At 48.2% G+C, this 24,789-nt stretch overlaps 1 protein-coding gene across 1 annotated transcript in view; it reads left to right on the top strand.

Moving 5' to 3' along the window:
* Nucleotides 1-24,789, top strand: part of SAMHD1 (SAM and HD domain containing deoxynucleoside triphosphate triphosphohydrolase 1) — a 697,568-nt gene that overhangs the window by 627,335 nt on the left and 45,444 nt on the right. Inside the window, exon 15 of the mRNA XM_069652117.1 lies at nt 4,578-4,715. Coding sequence (XP_069508218.1) covers nt 4,578-4,715 — 138 coding nt within the window. The remainder of the gene's footprint in view (nt 1-4,577; nt 4,716-24,789) is intronic.

The raw sequence follows: 24,789 nt of genomic DNA, 5'->3' as shown, positions 1-24,789 counted from the left end.
CAATGGGACGGTCAGGGCAGAAAATGACAAACTTCTATTCAGCGGCACTTCGCGGATTCAGCTCCTCGCGTCTCAGCAAATGGCACCACTGCGGTCTCACGGATACCACTCTGGACTTTCCTTATCTGGGGTCCATCACTCTGAGGTGGTTCAGGCTTGGTCAGTCCTGCTTCAAGGTAGTCCGGGGATCTTCCTTCAGCAGTGGTCCGTCTTAAAAGTGATGCACTACGTTTGGTGTACCTCTCCCTGCACTTCGTTTCCAGCGGCAGTGGAAGTACAGCCAGCTCTGAGAGGATGTCCAAACGAGTTCACTTTGGAGTTGATTGGTCCCACTAACTTGAGGAGAGAAGTCAACCTTACAGGGCTTCTCTAGTCGAAAGGAATTTGGGAGCGTCAGCACAGCAGCAGGGCTTCACCGGGCAAACCAACGGTCCAGGAGTTGCAGCAGGCGTCTCTTCCAAGTTCTTCTTCGGATTCCTACATCCAGTGGTCGACTCTGCTGTTAGTGAGAATTCTCTGTTAAGGCTAATTTCCCAAACCTAGTGAGTCCCCCAGCAGCTTTGCTGGATTTTTGGGGTTTATTTTTTTCTCCTGCTAAGAGTGAGACTCTTTTTCTCCCACTCTTAGACATGATTTGAGGTGTTCCTTTGACTTTGTATGTGTTTTATGCACTATGGGGTCCTTTACCCCGTATGGCTTCATGTTATTTTTGGTATGTGGGTTACACAGCACCCTCCGTGCAGTAACCCAGGGGTGTCATAGCGACCCCCAAACATAGACTCCATACCCTAGGACTGACTACTGTCTCCCAGGGCATGTAAAGTCACCATTGGCTTTACTAGTCTTAAATTGTGAACAGAACCAGTACAAACCATCCTATTGTGGACGTACTGGTCGGGGCATTTCGATTGCCCCGGGGTCTGTTGTTCGAAGGGGCACTGTCCAGTCTCCCCCGACCGAGTTTTGGCTGGTGGCAGTGAATACTACTTTTTATATTCGACCGCGAATATATTCCTATGGGATTTTCCCATTGTTCGAGGCTACCACTTTTTAATATAGCCTCGAACATACCGCCGGTTTATTAAATTAATATAAATTCACCGGTTGGTATTTTTTGCCGAAACTCGGTTCCAAAATGGCGTTTGTTTGCTTCTGTGACTCCAACGCAAGTCGAGCCCTTTGTTCCACTTTTTGGCGGGCTTCTCCACAGAAGCCTCCAAAAGTGGTGCCACTCTGTCTGGGTACCACAGGGGGTGTGGGAGGGGGTTTAGGCACCCTGGACTGAGTTGCCTCGGCAACTCAAGTCACACTCGTGTGTGATTGGCCCAGTGGTGACCCGCCCGGCTCACCACTTAGCATGTTTGAGTGGAAGCTAGGACTGATGAATGGGGGTTTTCTGCATAAAAGCAGGGCTTTGGGTACTGGGACTTCAGACGTCGCCACAGGACCAAAGAATCCAAAGGGGGAGAAGCTGAGCCGACCTGCAACGACGACACCACCGGTGGACCCCTGCTGAACCGTCTCGCCACTTTTCCCAACGACCGAGGAGATCTTCATCCCGAGTCTTCTTCCTTTGACTGGTGGGGATAACCAGTTTGCCCGCCTTTTCGCCTTCCCGGATCATCTCGTGGCCGCCTTGCCTATGCCAAGCACCCCAGCATCCGGGATACCACGTTTTCTCCACTACCGCGAATAAAAGGGTAGTACCTTTTAACCAGAGAACTCCGCGGCTGGTTTCTTCCCTGGCAGTGCAACGACCTTCAGCCTTTCTCCACGTCGAGATCATCTCTTCCTCTGGACAACGCCGCGACTTGCACCCGCTGCCAGGAACAACTGCCCCGCTGGAGGATCCCCTCCACTTTAAAGGTACGGTGTCCGCCTGGCCTCCCTCGCAACGGTCTGTGTGGGGTGACTCTTAAAGGCTCAACTTACCACCTGGGTTGGCCCTAGGCTGGCTAACTGAACCTTTCTAAACTGAACTAATTCCTTCCTGAACTCTCTGCAAGACTTTCCAAGCCTTTTAAACTGTGTGATCTTGGGCGCATTGGTGTTTTACTCTCTCCAAGAGGGAGCCTGGCCTCTGAACTTTTTGCTCACAATTAGACTTTGACTTTCCTGCCTTGCTGAGTGCTTCTAAAGGATTGTGTTGTGTGCTGTTCCTAATTTCTGCCTTTTCCCTCCCTTTTTCTTAAACTTATTGGAGTGCCATCTTTAGTTAAGCGCTCACCTCTGTCTGGAAATAAGTGGTGTTAACTAAGACTTGTCTAATAAGGGATGCATATATAATAATAGTGACTGTGTTTTTGAGCTTACTTATGATATTAGTGCTAGAGTGTTTCTAAGTGTGTCTTTAAATAAATAATTATATACTTGATACCAAAGCTCTGGTTAGTGTTTGCTTGTGCTACTGTATTTCAGTACCTATCGTGTATACTCTATATACTGTCTAACTCTTCTTGAGAGAAGTCTGGCTGCTCAGCCACAGCTACCAGGTAAATCTGGGTGGTACAGACTGCTACCAATTGGGTTTACTGCCAACACCTGTAGTCTTAAGCCTTTTACAGTGGTCCCTAAGGGAACTGCACAGGTTTCTGCCTAACATCTGCCCTCCAAGCCAAAAAGCCTTGGCTTTTATGCAGGTGTTAGGGAGAATTCTCAGAAATGTGCTAATTCCTCTCTACTTTTGAGGATAGATATGTGAACCAGGAGGACAAATTGAAATATGGCTCTATTTTGCATTGTCGGCCGTCCAGCCTGGTGAAGGTACGAGGAATTAGGTGTGAAGTAAGTACTATCACAATTAGCAATCAAAGTGTAAAACATACAATACCTCTGGTAAGTAAACCACAGTGTAAACGACTTGTAGAATGGCAGTATGCAATTCAAGTTCAGCAAAAACCACTTAGTACATTTTAGAATAATAAACGACTTGTAGAATGGCAGTATGCAATTCAAGTTCAGCAAAAACCACTTAGTACATTTTAGAATAATAAACGCAATTGAAAGGTAAGTAAGAACTTGGGTATAACTTTTCAGAATGGCAGTATGCAATTCAAAGAAGAGTAATCACTTTGTAACACTTAAACTTATTCTGTTTTAGGAATAATACAGTTGCACTACTGTTGGGGAGAACTTTCAGTTGCTGTGCTAATTCCCTTTAACCTCAGAGGCACCCAGCACTTTTGCTGGACTCCGGACTTTTTAATCTCCTGAGTGAGTGGCACTTTTTACCACTCACCCATTCTTTTTATCCGACTGCAATTTGTATTTCTACTGTTTTATGGAGTCTGGTAAACTCCATATATTGAATACAGGCATCTGCTCTTTGCATGGTGACACCCAGCACCCCCTGTGCAGTGTCACTGAGAAGTCTGATGGACTTCTCTTTATGTTTACATACATTGTCTTGTGGGAAATACAGTTGCCAAGAATAGTAAGGTAAGAGTTATCTTACTTAACTTTTCTTAATGGGTCAGTCCAGCATATCCAGATGTCTATCCTCATCTATCCAACTCTATAAGCCTTTTCGTAATCTCTGCTCTGCCTCCTTGACTACCCTTGTGGCACGCTGCCCTCCCTATGCTTCCTTCCACTTCCGCTCTTTCTCTCTTCTTGTTCCACTTGCTTGGAATTCTTTTCCCCAGACATCTGAGAAACGGTCCACTCCAATTTGTACAATAGGATAGGGGGGAGTTGAGTTGTTTGGGTGAGGTCAGAAGAGGCAGAGGAGGAAGTGGCAGACCAAGAGACCAGGTGGAGGAAAGATGGTGGAATGTGGGATGGAGGTGATTTTTGGAGCAGGTAGTATCAGTTAGTGAGTGAAAGCGGTACTGTATTGTGAGTGTGTGTGAAAGACTGGATAATGTGATTAGCAGAGGGAGTGAATGTGAGCGTGAAACAAGTGTCTCAGAAAAGGTGGGGTTGGAGATGTAGTAGCGTGGAGGAGGAGGAGGAGTAGTAAGATAAAAGGGTGGAGGCAAGGTTTAGAAGGAATGAGAGATATCGGAGGGACATAAGAGGAAGAGGCAGGGAGTAGAAGTGGAGGAGGGTCAAGTGGGGGTGGAGGAGAATAGTAAGACCAAAACATCAGGGAGGGAGAGGTGGACATGATAGGAAGGAGATTGAAATGGGCATAGAGCTTTAAAGGCACTCCCCATTACCCTGTTTACCCATTGTGAGAGTGTAGGGTAAGTCTAGGAAGGCCCTGGGGGAGGATAGACTGAAAAGACATTTATCTTTAGGTGGTCCCACATAGAGAAGTCAGAACTTAGACAGTAGGGGGTAAATATTCTGTATATATTAGCCTGAGGAGTTTGGACTCCTAGGAGAGCACCAACCCTCCCTAACCCAGGAGTGTGGTACTGTCCTAGGGCCCTGAGAATTCATTACGTACATGCACTTGAAGCCTCTGAGACTAGTATTTCTTGAAGCCACAGTCACACCTGGGCTCCTGGCAAATCAGTGCCAGCAGTGCCTTCATCCTCTGGCGCAAACTCTTAAATGAGTTGGTTGCAAAAATGAACACTATGTACTCATCAAAATGGACAGAAGTAATATTTTCTTTTCTTCCTTGAAAGGTTTCTCAGCTTTTGCCAGAGAGGTTTGCTGAGCAGCTTATTAGAGTGTACTGCAAAAAAGTGGATGAGACGAGCTTGGAGGCTGCAAAGAGATACTTTGTTCAGTGGTGTATGAACCGAGATTTCACTAAACCACAGGTAGGCTTAACCATATGTACATTTATTTGGGTAATGTGTTTTATGGGATGTGGTGTTTGGCTATAATGCGAATTACTCGTTCACTTTTTTTTCTAATGTGAATGCACTCCTCTTACTAATTAACAGAAGGGATATAGACCTCTGTCCGACGCCACAAATCCGGTGCTCACACGCACCTTTTGACTCGCTCTACTCTCTCTACTGACTTGAACTTCGGTTCCCGAGGGCGTTCAACCTACCAGCGCCGAGACTATACCAATGGTACATAAGGCGCTATATAAATGCAAAGTAACCTAACATAACAAGTGGCCTTAAATCGCCGTTAAGGAACATTTTCCAAAAGTCCTATGATAGTTTAGGAGCATGGCCTGCCAAAAGTAGTTGTGGATTACCCGTAAGTGTAACCATATTGTTTCAGTGGTAGCTAGGCTGATAGTCAAGGTTTCACTCTTAGGAGGGAAGCAGGATGGTAGTAATGTACAGTTGACACGTTCGCACACAAAAGGGAATGTCCAAACGTTGTATTACTTACAATATAGTGTTAGGGAGAATTTCCATTTTTATGCCAAATCCTCTACTTTTCAGACCCCCTAGCAGATTTTGCTGGAATTTTTGACCTTTGTCCTGTTTTCGTGAATGAGGGAGGGCTTTTTTCCCCTCATTCAGTCTGTCTGCTCCGACTATGGGAATACTTGTTAGTTCTGCTTTAGCTTTTTTGACGAGAAAGTCATCCAAAGACCCAAAAAATGCAATGCACGAGATGTGAGAAAAACAAAAATGTATTGCAACTGTCAGGACAGGGAAATATCAACAAGACATTCAAATTACATTGAAGTAAATGGTGGATGAAGCTTCTATATTTGTTGCTAATTCTAAGTATGGCTACTTTGTAGAATTTGTTATCTCATACTGTGAACTCTGCAAGTGCAATTTACTCAACAGGGGGCAGTAGTGTGCTATAAGTGTTCTAAACCGAAGTCCATGCTTGCTGCTCAACTCTTGCCACCTTATGGCTTTATGTTGCATTTTGGCTGGTGTGCCTAGGGACATGAATTGATACTCTCCAGAACATGGCTGGGGGTGGGGGGTGGTGTGACTCGGTAAACCTGGAATGTCCTAGCCAATCAATGTACAGTGTCTAGTCCTTAAACCCTGGCGGCTTAGTATTTTTTCTTGTTGCTTTTATGTGACTTCACTACCGTGAACTAAACTCTGGGAAAGCTTTTGCCCCCTCTTTCATTGGCCAATCATTGAGGGAGGGAGGGGGAGGGAGAGAGAGGGAGGGAGGGAGGGAGGGAGGGGGGGAGAGAGACCCTCCTCAGAGTGCAGGACAGAGCAAGCGAGGTGAATCGTTTGGATGATAACTCCAGGCGCTCTGGCGGATCTGAAAAGGAAAGTGTAGAAAAAAGGTGGTTTGCTTTAGGGTTAGTTGGGAATAGTAAAGTGAGATGTGTGATGTCGTGTTGGCAGATTCAGTTCAGTTTGCACTGCTTGCTGAACTTGTGTGTGGTTAACGGGTCTGTGCAAACTCCCATGTGCTGTTGTGCCAGGTTATGTGGCGTTAGTCTGTTGTTGCAATGTGGTGAAGTGCGTGTGGATTGCTGTACAGAGAGGTGGTTGTCTGGTTTGCTGTTTGAGAATTGTATGCAGAGAGTTGAGAATTGGGTTAGCAGGATCTTACCTACATAAGTTTCTTATGTGGGTTAGCTTTATGGGGCATGGGTGGTTGGGGCGTCTCCTCCACCTTTATACTTTGGTGAGGAATTAATTTAGGGGTTATGGTTTTCTCCCTGGGAATCCTATTTACTGATGGGTCTGTTTCCAAGTCACTTGCTCCTGTTTACAGAGAAAAGAGCCAGGTTTTGAGTCGTTTTCTGAATTCCAGGTGATCCTTTGTGTTGCAAATGTTTTTTGGTAGGTGATTCCAGGATTTTGCTGCCATGTGAGAGAACGATGATCCTCCAAATGTTCTTTTATTGTATGGTTTTGGTTCTAAGCTAATGTTGCTTGATCTCAGTGGTCTTGTCAGATCGTAGACGGTTTTCTCCTTTAGGAACTCTGCTACTTGCCCGTGGATTTCCCTCTGTGTTATGCACATAGTTTTGAACAATATTCACTGTTTTATTGGTAGCAAGTGTAGCAGTTCAGCACTGGCATAATGTGTTCTATTAGCCGTAGTTTGAGCAGCAGTTTGGATGCAGCTCTTCAGCTGTGCTTAGATATAGGCTGCTGGCGTATTCTGTTCTAGACATGAGTGCGATGATGGTGGGTGTTTTGTGGGTGAAACGGAGGAATGGTAAAACGGCCCATGCCTTGGGAACTTCAACACCGCCTGTCCTTTCGTGCCTCCGGCAGGAAGTCTGGCATATCACCAAAGGGTTTCTGCGGATGGTACTCTTCGTACTGTCAACCCTCCCGGTCCACAACCCATGAGGCCTACAGAGGCTGTTCAAAGGCTTTCGGTGGAGGTGATCGTCACCGCTTCCAAGGCGACACCCAGGCCCCGAAGCAAGATTGAACTGGCAAGGACATCTGGCCCCCACCCATGCACCCCGGGGGGAAACCGGCTGGCAGGCTATGTCAGCGAGTGTAAGAAGACCTCCACCGACCGATGGGTGCTGGATGCTCTCGCCCAGTGACACTCGAGTTCCAGCAGAAGTGTCTGTGGGTACCACCGGTGTTAGGCAAAGTTTGTATGCATTACCCTCTGGGAACACTACAAACAACTCTGACTACAGGTATAGGAAACCCAACCTTTGGTATAAGCTTGTACTACACAGTTTTGGTAGCATGTTGAGCAGCCAGGCTTATCTCAAGAGGGGTCAATGTGAGCTGTAGTGGAGTTAAACAGATATTTACAGTTACACGTGTTCAAATAAACTCTTACACTCAAGGTTTCTTGAATAAACAATTAATGTATTTATCAGTCAGTTAGAATAAGCCTTCAGAAGGGAGCAAGATAATGGTAACACTCAAATACACTTCATGAAATATACACTCTTAATATCTCTAAATCAGTAGATACCCTTTTGGGATGGCCGACAGACACCACCTAGACCCTCGGGTGACTTCAATTGCTAGGGTGCAGGGGACATTAATCTATTAGGATCATATAGTAATAAGTCCAAGGAGAAGGTTATTTAGAACATACAAGAGACCACAAATATTCTTAAGCAGGCAAATCATTTTGGATCCCCCCAAGAAGAGTCATTCAGTACAATAGGCTAGGCCAAAGTCAATGGGCAAAAGACTTATATAGGATGAAGCACTTCTGGTAGGTACTTGGAAAAGTCTTTGCACAATGTTTAAGAAGTCTTTGAAGAAAAGAACAATCAAATGTAGGGCCACACGCTGATTACATTTGTGAGTAGTAGAAGGTGCAAGCAACTCTACAGCAAGAGGTAAGTTCTCTTAGACTTTGTACAGTACCTTTAAAAATGAAGAAAAGATGCAGCAGATGACTCCTGTTCCTGTGCAGCTTTGCAGATCTCACCGTTCCTGGGCCTCAGTCGTGGGACAAGAGGGAGGACGTCGGGTGACTCATGCACTGCACTGGGACGGTCAAAACTCTCAACCGGCTAACTTCACTTTCAGTGGCTGTTCGGTGTTTCAGCTCCTCGTGTCTACCGCAAATAGCAACACTGCTGTTCCTGGCTGTCGAGATAGACTTTCCTTGCTTCTGGGGTCCCAAACTCTGTTGAGGGGGCTCAGGCCCAGTCAGTCCTGCTTCCTGGGAGTCAGAGGCTCTTCCTGGAGCTCTAGGCCAGCTTAAAAGCAACGCACAGAATCTGGTGTTACTCTCCTTGGCTATACGGTTTCCAGCAGCAACTCTGGAAATTCAACCAGCTCCGATGTCCATGTGGCTTACTTTGGAGTTGATTGGTCCCACCAACTTAAAGGGGGAAGTTGTCCTTGCAGGGGCTTCTCTGTCAATACGAATTTGGAGTTTCAGCACAGCAGCAGGGCTTAACCGGGCAAACCAATGGTCCAGGAGTTGCAGCAGGCATCCTCTTCAAGTTCTTCTTCAGTTCCGTTGTCCAGTGGTCGACTCTGCCTTCCAAGCCAAAAGCCTTGCGTTTTATTCAGTTCTCTCCCATTCATTCCATCCTTGCCGTCAGTCACCCAGCAGGGTGGCTGTCCTTGCCGGACAGTCAGACGGCCAATCACCAGAGAGTGCATTTGGGTCTCCTAGGAGACTAAGCCCAGGGAGTTTTGGGCACCTCCCTCACTTCCTGCCTACCCCAGACACCGTGGAGCCAGAGGCGGGCTTCACTTGTGAATCCCACCAAAGGCAAAGCGAACAATGGGACCAAACCTGATTTGGCACGCAGAGTAAATCTCAAGAAGGACCTTTCCACAAAGAAATGGCAAAAAAAGACGGGCCATTTTGACAAAAATGGCACGCTTGGCTGCTTTACGTCAGCTGCGAGTGCAGCCTGTGGTGAAGGCACACCACGGTAATTTAAAACGAAACCACTGCCACCACCCATTCAGTGAGGAAAGGGCAACATAAAATGTTACATGAGAAGCTAGACAAAGGGGATACTAGGTAACCCCTCCAGCACCCTATTGTAAGATAGTGTGTTGTGGGTCTAGAAAGTTACAAATGTAAGTAAAGTCTATTTCACTTTACTGCTCTTGGAAACAGTAGTTTAACCAAGAAAAGGTAGGCAAACCTTTGGTAAATCTGAGAGACTTCCCTGTGTCACTGCACTGAAGGTGCTGTGACACAATATAAAAGATGGGGTTATGGTCTTTCCATCTAATGCCATTGCATCTAATTTCTTTTTGGGGGATCCACCAACCCCTGTTTTTGACCCTTTATAATGCACCTAAACAAAAATTAACCCTTTACCCCCATCACCCAAAATATGCATTCAGTGGACATTTTTTTAGATTGAAACATTTCGATGGAATGGCATTAGATGGAAAGACCAGATACCTAAAAGATGATGCCTATGGAGTTTGTCAGACTCCATAACCAAAAGAAACAGTGTTCAAATCACATTAAAATACATGAGAGAGTGGGGAAAAGGGGGAAAAGGGTCTCACTCTCTCCAGGTTAAAAAGATCAAGTTCTCAAAATCCAGCAAAGTTGCTGTGGGTCTCTAAGATGGAGGGGATTGGCACATTTCTGAGAATTCTCCCTAACAACCGATGGCACAGCAGGAGCAGCACATCCCTCCGCTCCTGCAGGAAGTACGGGCCATGATAAGAAAAGGGGCGATATCGCTGGTTCCAAAGCGTCTTCGGAGCTCCAGAGTCTACTCCAGATGATTCTTGCTAAAGAAGCCTGGGGTCTGGAGGCTCATTCTAGACGTGCAGCGTCTCAAATACCTCAAGTTCCAAAGATTCAGGATGGACATGTTGCAAGACTTGCTCGGCCAACTCGAGGAAGGAGACTTCTTGATGTCGCTGGATCTGGAGGACGCATACATCCACATCCCCATTCACGAGAAGCATCAGAAGTTCCTGCACTTTGTAGTACAGGAAAGGCACTATCAATTCAAGGCCCACAGACTGAAGTCGGTGCCCAGGGAGTTTGTGGCGTCTGGCACCAGTGACCGCCCATCAGCGCCTACAGGGGATTCACGTTTACCCGTACCTCGACTGGCTCATCCGGGCCAAGTCAAGGGAAGTAGCCGTTGAATACACGGAGAGGACTGTCCGGCTGCTGACGGATCTGGGGTTCTCCGTCAACTATCCAAAGTCCTGCTTGATACCATCGCAGAACGCGCTGTTCCTGGACGCCAGGCTCAACATGGTCGCCTGCCTGGAATTAGGTCGTCGTGCATCTAGCTGCAGGTTGTGGATGCGAACCCTTTAAGAATTTCTGGACGCACAGTGGATCCAGGTGTCCGGAAGCTTCGCATACAAGATTGTTCTCGACGAGGAGTACCGTCGAGCGATCAGGTGGTGGGGCGTGCGCGCCAACTTCGCCGGTGGCACAGGTTTCCAGAGCCCCCCGTACCAGGAAATGGTCAACACTTCCCTGGAGGACTGGGGAGCCAACAACGGACATCTACATGCCTGAGGCATGTGGCTGCCGAACGAGAGGGATCTGCACATCAATGTCCTGTAGCTGCGGGCAGTGTTCTGGGACCTCAAGTCGTTCCTTCCGTCCCTCAAGGGCAAAACGGTGAGGGTCTTCATGGACAATACCACCACAATGTTCTACATCCGGAAGCAGGGGGGCAGCAGATCCCCAGCGCTCTCCACAGAGGCGCCGGACTTGTGGCACTGGGCCGTCGCCCAAGTGATGTTACTCATCCCTTTTCACCTGGCGGGAGTCAAGAACAGTATTGCTGACTCCCTCAGCAGGGAGCTGCACTCCTGCCACTAGTGGGAACTTCGACAGGATCAAGTTGACAGCCTCTTCCTAAAATGGGGCAGACCCCAGATCGAGTTGTTTGCGGCGGTAACGAATTCCAAATGCCAAAAATTTGCCAGCAGGTTCCACCAGCCGAGGAGCATGGGGGACATGTTTTTCTTCCTGTGCGAAGGCCTGCTCCTGTAGGCGTTCCCTCCGTTGCCTCTCCTACTGCGAGTCATCAATCAACTCAAACGGTGCCCATGCAGGATGATCCACATCACCCCGGCGTGGCCGAGGCAGATTTGGTACCCGGATCTTCTCAGCCTCTCAACGTCACCCCCGCTCAAGCTGCCAGTTGTCGCGGATCTGCTCACCAGAGAATGAGGCGCAATACTACCTCACGACCTAGGGTTGCTGAACCTGAAGGCTTGACTCCTGTAGCAGAGTTCGGAGGGTACCAGTTGCCGGCAGACTGCAGGGAGGTCCTTGCCAGGGCCAGAGCATCGTCGACAGGTGCAACAGACCCAATTGGAAGCGTTTCGCAATGTGGTGCCAGACGCAGAAGACCAATCCTCTGAGGTTCACAGCCCCCGCAGATTCTGCCGTACTTGTTGTCCTTGGCCAAACCATGCTGGCGCACGCCTCTATCAAGGTGCATCTGGTGGCTCTCTCCCACTACAAGTGTCCAGGCCGGTATTTTCTTTGGTCCCACCGTCTCGTCAAGGAGTTCTTCAAAGGACTGCTTCGATCTTCCCGCCGGTGAAGGCTCCTGCCACGACGTGGTAACTCAACGTGGTACTGACAAGGCTCATGGCGGCCCCCTTCGAGCCTATGCATCAGGCCCCTCTTAGGTTTCTTGTCATGGAAGACGGCTTTCCTCGTGGCCATCACCTCTGCCAGGAGGGTGGGTGAGATCCAGGCCCTAACCTGCAAACAGCCTTATCTGACTTTTCATGACACAAGGGTGGTGCTGCGGAGGCACCCCTCCCTCATGCAAAAGGTGTAGTCGGAATTCCACCTCAACGAGCCTTTGGTGTTGCCTGTGTTCTTCCCGAGACCTTTGTCGCCGGCTGAAAGGACTTTACACTCGCTGGATGTGGCTTGTGCTCTGAAGTTCTATGTGGCACGCACAAAGAGTTTCCGGAAGACGTCTCAACTATTTGTGAACTTTGGTCCTGTGAACCATGGGAAGACCTTGTCCAAGGCTTCCATCTCCAGGTTGCTCTCTGGCATTATCGCACAGTCTCACAAGTTGGCAAACGACCGCTGCCCAGTCATCCGAGAGCCCATTTCAACAGAGCGATAGCTGCAACAACGGCGTTCCTGTCTGTGCCCCTGCTGGGCATTTGCAGGGCTGCTACGTGGAGGTCCATGCACACCTTCACAAGATTCTACTGCATCGACAGGGATTCCAGGGAGGAGTCCAGGGTCGGCCAAGTGGTGCTACGCAACCTGTACGCTTGAAGTTGAGCCTCTTCCGCAGGTAAGGGTAATTGCTTCTGTTGACCCTTGCCACCTCCCGTGGTTGTGTAGTTTTGTACTGCTACGTATACTTTATTCATGAGCATGTGAATCCATGCCAGTCCCCATGCTGGATGAGGAACAAGTTACTTGCCTGTAACTATTGTTCTCCAGCATGGGTCTGACATTGATTCACATGCAAACCCTCCCTCCTGCCCCTCTGCGGCTTGTCTTGGCCATGCTGCCACTTTACGTGCTTACCAAATCTGAACATGGCTGCCAGAGGAGGGGCTTAGTTAGAGATATGAAATGATATTTTATGTATAGCGCGCTCGTACACAAGTGTTTCAGAGCGCTACCAGGCAAAGGGAGAGGAACAGGGAGAACAAAAGCAACGATCTTACTAGGCCCTGTGACATTGAGAACGCGCAAGTGCATGGGAAAGGGGTAAAGTGCATGGAAGGGGGAGAGGTAAAAAGTGTGGAACAGAGAGCGAACAGAATAATTAATAATACGTAAAATAAATAGTGTTAGTGCAGCCAGCAAGTGGCAAGTGCTAGGTTGAGCAGATAGGGTATATCTGATAAGTGCTGAAGAAAAGTGGGCGGTGGGCTGTATGGGTACAGATACAGACCGCAGTCCAAAGGATGGCCTGGAGGCAGTGCAGGAGGGTGACAGGGTGAGCAGGTACCTGGGACCGAAGGACAGAGGGTGGCCAGGTGCACGGTGCAGAGAGAAAACTGATTAGCAGGGGAGAAGAGGCGCAAAGGCAGAAGCGAAGAGGAAGGTCTTGGGTGCTTCCGGAACCGGAGATGGTTCTCCTTGTTTCAGGGAGGCTGTTCCAAATGGAGGCCCCAGCCAAAGACAGCGATCTACCTCCAGCACGTTTCTTAGAAAAACGACTGACCCTGAGGGACTAAGTTGGGGAGCGAAGGGCTCGAGAGGGGAGGTATTTACGGGGTGATAGTTGAAGGTATTTTGGACTCAGGCCTCAGAAAGCCTTGTGGACAATGCAGCAGGTTTTAAATTTAATTTAATCCTAGCATCCACTGGGAGCCAATGAAGGGATTTCAGAGCTGGAGAGATACGATCCCAGGGCTTGAGGCCAAGGAGAAGTCTCACTGTCCTGTTCTGGATTAGTTGTAAAGGTCGGAGAGTGGAGACGGGCAGATTTAGAAAGAGGCTGTTCTCCAGCATGGGGTCTGGCATGGATTCACATGCTCATGTTAATGTTAAAGGACATTTGTACCGTGCACTATCACCAACGGAGTGGTCCCCTGGCGCTCTGGCGGCTCTGAAAGAGGAGTGGTTGAATTAGTGGGAGGAAGCAGGAAAAGTGCAAGAGAGCAGTGATGTGCTGTTGGCGGCCTCAGCCTGGTGGGTCTGTGTGCTGGGCCTGGGGTGTTGCGGCCGGTAGTCGTCGTGTACTGTTGTGCAAGGCTATGTGTGTTTTTGTTTTGTTGTTGCAATGTAGTGAAGTTTGTGGGGTTTGTTGTGCTGTAGGTTTTGGTTGTGTTTGGTTTGGAGTTTGAGAGGTGTATGCAGAAAGGGAAATTGTTAGTAGGGTTGATTAGTTTGCCTCTCTATCCTGAATTGAGGTGCTCGGCTTGCGTAGTCTCCCCTGATGCGGCTCTGTCCTGATCTGGGTCCGACTGGCATACAGGTTCCTTACTCCTCTGGCCGCCACCTCTAACATGCTCTCTCTCATAGCTCCCCTTATCCTCCCTTCATACTCCTGTGGCCAGTGCACCTGCCAATGTCAACCTCTCCGGTAGTGTGGTGATTGCCAATATCTCGATAATTCCACACCACTGTGGTACCTGGCGGTAACTAAGGGGCGGGCAAAAGTGTTGGTGGGATTGTCTGGGGTAGTTGACTCAGTCTCCATGCGTGCTGCCTGTGTTCCAGTCTATCCGGTGTCACACGTCCAGGTGCTGGGGGAGTTACTCTCTCTCGGGTCGGGGATGTCCGTGTCTTTTCGTTTTAGTCATCCTTTTTCCGGTTTTGGTTTCCAGGTCTAGTCTGTGGTGTTGTAGAGCCAGGTCTTTAGTGATTTCCTGAATTTTAGGTGATCTTCAGTGTTTATTTCTTTTGGGATGTTGTTCCAGGTTTTTGCGGCTAATTGGTAGAAGGAGGTGCCTCCAAGTTTTTTCTTAAGGTATGGTTTGGGTTCCAGGCGGATTTCGTTGCTTGATCAGAGGGGTCTCGTTGGTTTGTAGACTATTTTCTTTTGTAGGAATTGTGCTCCTTGTCCGCTGATTGCCCTGTGCGTTATGTACATTGTTTTGAAGGTGATGCAATGTTTTTCTGGGAGCCAGTGTAGTGTTTTGAGGGCTGGAGTGATGAGGAGTAGTCTTTCTGCTGCATTTTGGATCCGTTGCAGTTTCTTCAGGAGGTATTCTGGTATTCCGAGGTAGAGGCTGTTTGCATAGTCGATTTTTGACTTGATTAGGGCGACGATAGTGAGTGTTTTGTGCGTGAAGGAGCGGAAAGGTATAATTCTTCTTGCCGTGTGAAGGAGGAAAAAACATTTCTTCACTGTTGCATTTATTTGTGGATCCAGGGGTAGGTTGTTGTCCATTAGGACTCCCAGATTTTTGACTACCTTTGATGGTGTTGGTGCGGTTCCCATTTCCATAGGCCATGGGATGGTGGTTTCGTTCTCTTGGTCTTTGGATACGATCACGATTTCTGTCTTTCCTGGGTTGATTTTCAGGTTGTTGGCATCCATCCAGTTGAAGACTTCTTTTAGACAGTCGATTAGGGTTGAATGGTCAGCATCAGTGTCTTTGATTTTGTAGATGATCTGAGTGTCATCTGCGTAGTTGTAACATGTAATGTATTTTTTGAAGATTCTGATGACCCGGAGTCTGATAGATGTTGAAATATAGTGGAGATGGTGAGGATCCTTGTGGAACTCCACAGTCGTTAACTCGTGAAAGGTTTTATCCATACGGTTTCTGTTCTGTCTGCTAGGAATGATTTGGTCCAGCGTAGTGCTGTCTGTTATGCCCGTGTCTTCTAGTCTTTTGATCAGGCTGTCATGGCTAACTGTGTTAAAGGCTGCGGAGAGGTCAAGCAGAATAAGGGCTGAGGTAGTGTTTGAGTCTTCGTTAGTTTTGAGGTCGTCACAGATGGATAGTAGTGCTGTTTCCGTTCTTCGCGCTGGTCTGAAACCGATTTAAGCTTGGTCCAGCAGGTGGTGTTTTTCTACGTGTTCTTGGGTTAGTTTATATACGCAGGTTTCTAGAAGTTTTGCTGGGTAGGAGATGTTAGAGATCGGCCTGTAGTTGGAAAGGTCATCTACGTCACCACTGTGTTTTTCAAAAAAGTGTTGATAGTGATAGATTTAGAAGGTTTCTGTAGTGTTCTGCTGCCGATCCTTGCGCGAGGATTGATTTGTAGATGTCTGGGGGACAGGGGTCCATGGATGATCCCGCTTTCTTGCTTCGCTTTACCAGCATTGCGAATGCCTCTGCTGATCTTTCAGGAAAGCTTCGGAGTTTGTGCTGTGGTTCCGTGTTAGGTTCGTTGGGTTGTATGTTGTGGTTGGTTGGTCGTTTTTGTATGGTTTGACGGATGTCATTGATTTTTTTTTTTTTTTTTTTGTGGTCTGCCAGGTCGTTGCATAGTTTTTCTGCGGGGGTTCGGGTGTTATCGCAGCCTGGTGGGTTTCTCATTTCTTCAATCATGCTAAACATTTTTTTTTGTGTGTTGGTGGCATGGTTGATTCTGTCATCATAATGTCTTCTCTTTGCCTTTTGAATTTCCTTCTTGTATGCATGGATTTGTTTCTGGTACAGTGTTTCTTTCCCTGGGTTGTATTCTTTCCTCCATTCCAATTCCAATTTTTTGTTTTCCTTTTTCATGTCGTTTAATAGTGGGGTGAACCATTTTGCCATTGCTCTTTTTTTTGATGGGGTGAATGGTTTTTCTGGGGCGATCTTGTCTATTGTATCTGCGAACCATTTATGCAGTATCTCTGCTTTCCCGTCTAGGTCAGCTAGCTCCAGTTCTGTAGTTAAGGGTTTCGTTAATTCCAGTTGTTCGAATAGGTTGCTTTCTTTGACGTGTTTCCAGTTTCTTTTGGTGGTGGTTGTGAGTTTCGGACGTTGGATGTAGGCTTGGGTAGGTGGTCATCCTTCTTCTACTTGCTTGTGTTAGATTATTTGATGTTGCTGCTTCTAATGTTGGGTTGGATTGCCGTGGTGGCCAGTTGTCTGCGAGGTATGGAGTTAGGTAGAGGGATTTTTCTCTTCTCTCAGAGTTCCTTCGGTTTGTGTTCCTGTCTGTGGGGGTCCAGTCTATGGTTGTTGTTCTAAGTTGCTGTTCTGGAGTGTTTGTTCTTTCATCTCTTCGTCTTTTCCTTGGAATGGGTCGTTTGCGCGGCATTGTAGGATTGAGAGTTGTTTAGTCTTTGTTTGGTGACGTCTAGTTGGTCCTGCTTTGGTCTGGTTGTCTTGTGGTGTAGTGGCAGATAAGGGGGTGTCCACTACTAGTTTGGGCTCTTGTCTGTGGGTGGTATTCTGGCAGGAGTTGGAGACTTGTTAAGTCGCTGTCCTAGGAGGGTTATTAAGTTGGGTGTTATCGGTGGCTCTCTTTACTGTCCGTCTCCCTGAGCGTGGTTGTGTGGGTTGGGAAGAATATCTGCTGGTTGGAAGGTGGCTTGGACGGGCGCAGCTTGGACTTTCGCCTTGTGATGCGGAAGGCCCTAGTCAGTGACTCACCACCGTAATTCACTGGTGGCTTCTGTCTCACTTGAGAGTTTGCTAAATTTGCGAGTGAGCTAAATTTGAGATACCTTTATAGTGGGAGAGAGGCTTATCAAATTGAGACACCTGTACAGTGGGAGAGAGGCCTATCAATGTGGTTTGGAGATCAGACAGTGCAATTTGGTCACAGAGGCCCTTCTAAGTTTGAGACACCTGTATAGTGGGAGAGAGGCCTATCAATGCAGTTTGGAGATCACCAGTGCAATTTGGGCACAGAGGCCCTGCTATCAATGCAGTTTGGAGATCACACAATGCAATTGGGCACAGAGGCCTTGTTATCAATGCAGTTTGGAGATCACACAATGCAATTTGGGCACAGAGGCCCTGCTAAGTTTGAGACCACTGTATAGTGGGAGAGAGGCCTATCAATGCAGTTTGGAGATCGGACATTGCAATTTGGGCACAGAGGCCCTGCTAATAGAGGCCCCTCATGAATATTCCCCGTCAGGCTGGGTATCCTCGGTAAAGAAAAAACTATTTTGTATTTTTTTTTTTCATTTTTATTATTATTGTTTTAATCAATTGATTTTTTTTACAAGACAAAAATTTTTTCACCACAATAAGTCAAAGTGCATTATTTTTGCAAGAATTTTAAAAAAAAGTTTCTACAGTTTTTTCATACCAAAATAAGTTCATCAAGTACCCATTCAAATTGTCCAATTAACATTAGTTTTCAGGACAAATTGGTCGTCTGCTATCGTGCATAAGCAAAGATTATTCACAAAATTTACAGAGGCAATGAGTAAGCTCATATTAGTTGAATTTAGTAAACAAGACCATCTCAAGCTAGGTTGGACATTGGCAACAGTGGATAAATGTTTCTTATATATATTGTTTCTTATTGAACATAGTGCAGAGCATTCAACCACTAGATGTTCTAGAGTTTCTTTTTGTGATAAGTTGTTTAAACTGTTTAATTTCTCCTAACAGCCAATCACTGGTCTCTGGGTCATACTCTTACGTCCCGTCCCCTTTCCTCCATACTGCATGGGGGAGACGTAACCTTTTTTTACCAGAAAAAACCTTCTTCCCCTTTAAATTTAGAGGTGTGCGGGGTGCGAGCCTGGGAGCATGTGCTGCCCTGACTCCGCCCTCTGGCGCCACACCTCAGTCCCCTTTTCCGCATTGACTGTAACGGGCCGAATTCACCAGCGCTCCTGGGTTTGGCATTGGCCATGTAATTCCACGCACGGATACTTCTCTCGTCTTTTTTGTCTTTTTATCATTCAGGTACTCTGTCCTCAGGCGTCACGCTCCTCCCTGCCGCATGCCGTTTTCGACAGGGTTCAGCAGGTGTCCATTCTACGACAGGCTCTTCCCAACTTGAGACCCCCACATCCTCTGCCTATGTTCCCTTGGCCCAGATCATGGTTGGCAAGCTTGTACAGCGTGCAACGCCCTGTCATCGAGGTCGCTGAAGAACAGACTGGCCAGGTGGAGCGAGCTCTTCCAGAAGTCTCCTCCAGAGGACCTTCAGGACTTTGTGAAACATCGATCCAGGCCCAAGGTAGGGCCCCTGTTTTCCATCGCACCGCGCAAGGGAGACTCCTTCCCAAGGACTAGCAGCGCAGGAGCGACCGTTCAGGTTCTCGTACCAGCACGTGCACTGAGGCTGCTCCAGCTACAGGCCGAGAGATCCTCGGATCCTCCCAGTGACAGTGGTGAGTGTAACGCTCACCTGGTATCCACAGGGACGTCACTCAGCCAGTCCTGGCCTCTTATGAACTCAAACCCTTACCTGGAGGCTATTCGACTGGCGACTGGGCCTGAAACACAGGATTGGTAGAGTGTAACCCCTATTGTCTGTGTGCTTGAACCCCTTCCTCCCCGGGGTCCAACCCTTCCCTTTGATCCACAGCTCACCTTGTTTTCTTGGATGGTGTGCTCTCTGTCCTGCTTTCAGCGCAGGGGCACGTTGATTGATGCAGGCTCGTTGGTGCCTAGTTACTTCACTGGCGAGAGTCCGACTGGTAAGTATAATGAGTCTTTGAACAGTTCTCTAACTTCGTTCCTTTCCTTCTTAGATGATGGCCGGCGTCCGGGAATGACGGCATGCTGCTGAGATGAGTGGCGCTGAAGGTGAGTGAGAGCGTGATGTGCGATGCACCATTTTCGTATTTGGATTGAACTGAGTTCTTTTTCTGTGTCTTTTAGGTGCCGCGACGTTGTCGGCATGGATGCCGGTTATGAAGAACAAATGCGGTGAGTAAGCGCGGTATGCGGCGCCTCTAGATGTTTCCACGCTAACCTGGAGTCTTTCCCCCTCTTGCAGATGGATGAGAAATTCCGGAGACACAGTTCCCCCAGAGCGGCTGGGGTTCAGGTAAGCGTTTGAAGCTCGTACTGTATTTGAAAAAAAATGAGCGAAGAGCTGTAAAATGCTTACTAATGCCTTTTCTCTGTTCTTTTCCTCTTCATTCGGAAGCGGCGTGCCGGGATGGGAATGACACCACCGAAGATGCCCGCAGAACAGAAGGAGCGTTGAATGATGGGCAGAAGGGCTGCAAGGTAAGGCTGTTCCGAACGGTGTCTTTGTTCTTGCAGGAGCTGAGCACAGAAGAGAGAGGCAGGCCCACTGGAGACCGATCGAAACACAGTGAGTGTCACGCTGCAGGTGCAGAAAACGCAAAGCATGCTTCTCAGCCTGGGTGTGGCTTAAATAGTCTCTGGTTATCCCAGGTGCCTCTGGGCTGAACCACACCCAAAAGACTAGACCGCACATACAGTTCTGGGAACCGAAATATGTGGGGGCATCCATCTTGTCCCCATCAATGCATTACAAGTCCAATCCCCAATGTTATCCTATGGGAGTGAGTGAGTCTGGTGCCACAAGCGCCAAGTCTGACTCCAAGTGAGTTTTTGGAGGGGTGGAGAGGCCCTTGAGGGCCATGCAGGTGATCGTGGCCTGGCTCCAGCCTGACATCTTGGAGGGTTGGGGACAGGAGGGGCAGGAATCATGACAGCACTCCCCCTCCCCTCCTCTCCCCCCCCCAGGCCCCTCTCAAGGTGGCTCTTCTGTCTGGTTCTGGTTTGGTTGGATGGTTTTGATGAAATCGTCTAAGCAAGCGAGGTGCATGGATGTACTCGCAAGGCTCCCATGTCCTGTCTTGTGGACCATACCCCTTCCAGTCTACTAAGTAGTATAATCTGGATCTGACGTACTTTGAATCTAGGATGTCCTTGACTTCGAATTCTGGCTCCCCGGCAACTACTACTGGCTGCGGTGGCGTTGCTACCCTGGTCCCAGGTTGAACAGGTTTAAGGAGAGACACGTGGAAAACAGGATGAATCTACATGTTTGACGGCAAAGCTAGTTTGACCGCCACAGGATTTATCATGGAGGTGACGGTAAATGGACCCAGGTATCTTGGACGGAAAGTTCGGGGTCCTTTAATGGACACGTGTTTAGACGCCAGCCAGACTTTATCTCCCACTTGGTAGTTGGGGGGCCTTTGCTCGGTGTTGATCCGCAAACTTCTTTTGGCGATTCTTCGCTTGAAATAGGTGTTCAGCTGCCCTTTTAAAGGTTTGAGAAATGGTCATGTGGAAGGTTTTGACTGCTGGCATTTCCAGGGTTGTAGGAATGTCCAACTCAGAAGTACGTGGGTGCCTGCTATAGATGGTACAAAAGGGTTTCTGCCCGGTGCTGGTGTGTAGGGAATTATTATAAGCATATTCAGCAATCCATAATAGGTTGAACCAGCTTCCTTCAGCTTGGTGTAACATGCAACGCAGATACTGCTCCAGCGTCTGATTTGTCCTCTCGGTTTGACCATCCGTTTGGGGATGGTGACTGGTGGATAGCCGGATGTCAATCTGGGCCATAGATCAGCATTTTCTCCAGAAGTTTGATACGAACTGAGTACCTCGGTCTGAGACCAAAACTGAAGGGAACCCATGGAGCCGTACGATGCCTTCAAGAAACACCTTTGCCAGAGTGGAAGCATTTGGGAGCCTCTTAAGAGGAATGAAATGTGCCATTTTTGAAAACGGGTCCACGACCACAAGAAAAGTGTTAAACCCTTGACTGGGTGGTAAGTCAGTAATAAAATCGAGGGACAACGTGTGCCAGGGTGCTGGTGGGATTTCCAATGGTTGTAATAGCCCAGCCGGTTTCTGCTTGGATGGCTTGTTTTGAGCACACACTCCACAAGACAGGATGAATTGGATAATGTCTTTACGCCACGTGGGCCACCAATAATTTCGTTTTACCTTGGCTAGGGTTTTAGCGATTCCGGGGTGGCCCTCGATCAAGTAATCATAACTGGACATGACTTGTTCTCTAGTTCTTGGTTTGGTAAGAATAAACGATTCCTGAAGTAGGGCAGCTGATCTTTTATCATGTAATGTTCTCCTTGCGCACCCCACGCTTGTAATTGTTCCGGACTCATCAGGTTTTAGATTTCTTCATGTATTTCTTGGAGTTATGGTTGCTGTGATTCCTAGGAGCTCGTCACTCGGGATGATTGCTATTGGATCAGGAGTCTGATACCCTTGCTCTTCCACCCCCATACGGGAAAGGGCAACGGCCTTCCCGTTTTTCACCCCTGGTCGAAATGTAATCACATCCTATTCAGCAAAAAAAAGAGCCCAACGTAGTTGTCGTGAGGATTGGGCCTTTGCCGTTTTTAGGAACTGGAGGTACCGGTGGTCAGTTATTACTGTGATTGTGTGTCTGGCGCCCAAGAGATGGTGCCTCCATGCCTTAAAGGCTGACTTGATGGCTAGGAGTTCTTTGTCTGTAATAGCGTAATTGAGTTCAGGCAGTGTGAATTTACAGGACCAGAAGGCAACCGGGTGTAACTGTCCTGTTTCGGGGTCCTTTTGTGAGAGGACGGCTCCCATAGCCATGCTTGAGAAGTCCGTTTCCACCAGGTATGGGAGATCAGGGCGAGGGTGGCGTAAGATTGGGGCAGATGTGAATCTTGCTTTGAGTTCCTGGAAAGCCTCCTCGGCTTCAGTTGTCCACTGGAACTTTTTGTTGCTTTTCCTTAGTAATGACGTGATGGGATGCACAATTTGCGAAAATCCTGGGATGAACCGGCGGTAGAAGTTTGCAAAGCCCAGCATACTTTGAACCCCCTTGAATGAAGTTGGGGATGCCCAGTTCATGCCCAGTTCAGGATAGCCTCTACCTTGTGAACATCCATTCGGATTCCATTCGGGCTGAGAATAAAGGCCAGGAATTACACCTCGGAGGCGTGGAATGGGCACTTTTCGAGCTTGGCGTAGAGCTAATGTTGACGGAGTTTCTCCAATACCGATCGGACGTGTTTAACGTGGTCCTGCTTTGATGCGGAATACACTGGGATATCGTCGATGTACACTAGAGCGCAGACATCAATCAATTCCCGTAGGACATCGTTCATGAAGTATTGAAATGCAGCATGCATGTTGCAAAGGCCATTACTTGATATTCGTACAAGCCGTATTTGGTGCGAAAAGCGGTTTTCCATTCGTCCCCCTGTTTTACGCGAACAAGGTGATATGCCCCCCTCAGGTCGAATTTTGTGTAGATTTGGGCATCTTTGACTTGATCAAGCAATTCAGGGATCAGTGGCAGGGGGTAGCGTTTTTTTATGGTAATCTGGTTCAGTGCACGATAGTCGATGCACGTTTTCAAGTCCCCCTCCTTTTTTGGTATGAAGAATAGAGGACTGGCTGCTGGAGACTTCGTGGGACGGATGAACCCGTTGGCCAGGTACTGGTCAAGATAGGCCCTCAGGTGCTGGTTTTCTGGTTCCGTGAGTCCGTAAATTCGCCCACAAGGGATTTGTGCGCCGGGTATCAGATCGATTTGGCAATCGTATGGTCTATGTGGTGGCAGGGTATTGGCCTGTTCTTTCTGAAAGACATCTTGAAAATCCTGGTATTCACTTGGGAGGGTGCCGATTGCCACAGTCGCAAGTGTGGAGGTTCTGGTGTCTCTTGGTTGTTTGCTCCAGATGTACAAGCCAGACTTTTAAATATGCCCTTTGACGGCTCTTCTTTGTTTGGTAAGAAGGCGGATGACAGCCTAGAAAAGTTAGACATCCAAAGCAGCAGCAAAATCCCTGGATGCTGCAATCCGCCAAATGCCATATCGCCCCTCAGGAACCTCTTGGAGAGGTAAGTCCTTTCGCTTTTATTCCGCATTCGGAAAAGGCAGAGGACAGTCGGTTCAAAGAGGTCAAAAAAGTGTCACCCGAGGTGGACGGGGTAAAAATACAAAAGTCGCAGCAGCAGGTACCTCTTTACCATCGGCACCTGCATCAGCCGCCTCTAAATCTCTCTGAGGACTCTCCTCACAAGACACCAGTAGGGGGCAGGCTAACTCAACATCTGACGGAATGGCAAGCTATTACGTCAGATGCTTGGGCATTGGAGACAGTTGCCCAAGGTTACTGCCTGCCTTTTCTACGCATTCCTCAGTCATCCACCGGGGAACAGCTCTCGGAAAGTTCCAGATCCGCTCCTCTTGCAGGAAATTGTAGACCTGCTGGAGAAAGGTGCCATAGAACCGGTACCTGTAGCGGAGAGGGCTGGTACGCCCCCTACTTCCTAATACCGAAGGAGGACGGAGGACTGAGACCTATCTTGGACTTACGAGAATTGAACTAGTTCCTCAGGAAGGACAAGTTCAAGATGGTAACTCTTTCTCAGATCCTTCAGGCCCTCCAGCTCCAGGACTGGCTGGTATCTCTGGACCTTCAGGATTCTTATTTCCATGTGCCAATCCATCTTAAACACAGGAAATATCTGAGGTTCGCAATTGGCGACTCTCATTATCAATTTCGAGTTATGCCATTTGGGCTGACCTCCGCCCCGAGGGTCTTCACCAAGCTAATGTCGGTAGTGGCTGCAAGTCTAAGGAGGGAAGGGATTCACGTCTACCCCTACCTGGACGATTGGCTGATCAGAGCTGTATCTCAGGAACAAGCTCAGATCCAGCTAGATTATGTCTGCCACTTCCTTCACAAACTGGGCTTCTCCCTCAATTTAAAGAAGTCACAGATGATACCATCACAGAGACTCCAGTTCATTGGAGCGGTCCTGGACACTTCCCTGGGAAAAGCCTCGCCACCAGAGGTGAGGGCTCAAGATATTCTGCAGATGGGTCACCAAGTTTCAAAATGCCCAACGTCTCCCAGCCTTCGACTTTTTGAGGTTGGTAGGCCTCATGGCATCCTGCATCTTTCTTGTGCCAGAGGCTCGCCTGAGAATGAGATCTCTTCAGTGGGCACTGAACTCAGTGGTCGCAATTCTCAGGGAGAATGACAGACCTCCTTCAGGTTCCGAACAAGGTGGCTCGAGACCTTCAGTGGTGGGCCTGCCAGGAAAACATCTTGAAGGGAGAACTGTTTTGGCAACCATGGCCGGAGATAACAGTAGTCACAGATGCCTCTCTCACGGGGTGGGGAGACCATACCAACGACTTGACCATCAGCGGTTGTTGGTCTCCATCGGAGTCCAGACTACATATCAACCTGTTAGAGCTGAGAGCAATCAGAGTAGCGCTGCCATCTGTACAGGGGAAAATTGTCCTGAT

Source organism: Ambystoma mexicanum, chromosome 3p (assembly GCF_040938575.1).
Source record: "Ambystoma mexicanum isolate Mex_15411 chromosome 3p, UKY_AmexF1_1, whole genome shotgun sequence".
Lineage (NCBI taxonomy): Eukaryota > Metazoa > Chordata > Amphibia > Caudata > Ambystomatidae > Ambystoma > Ambystoma mexicanum.
The sequence above is the reverse complement of the archived record's forward strand: the minus strand, read 5'-3'. Positions and strand labels throughout refer to the sequence as shown.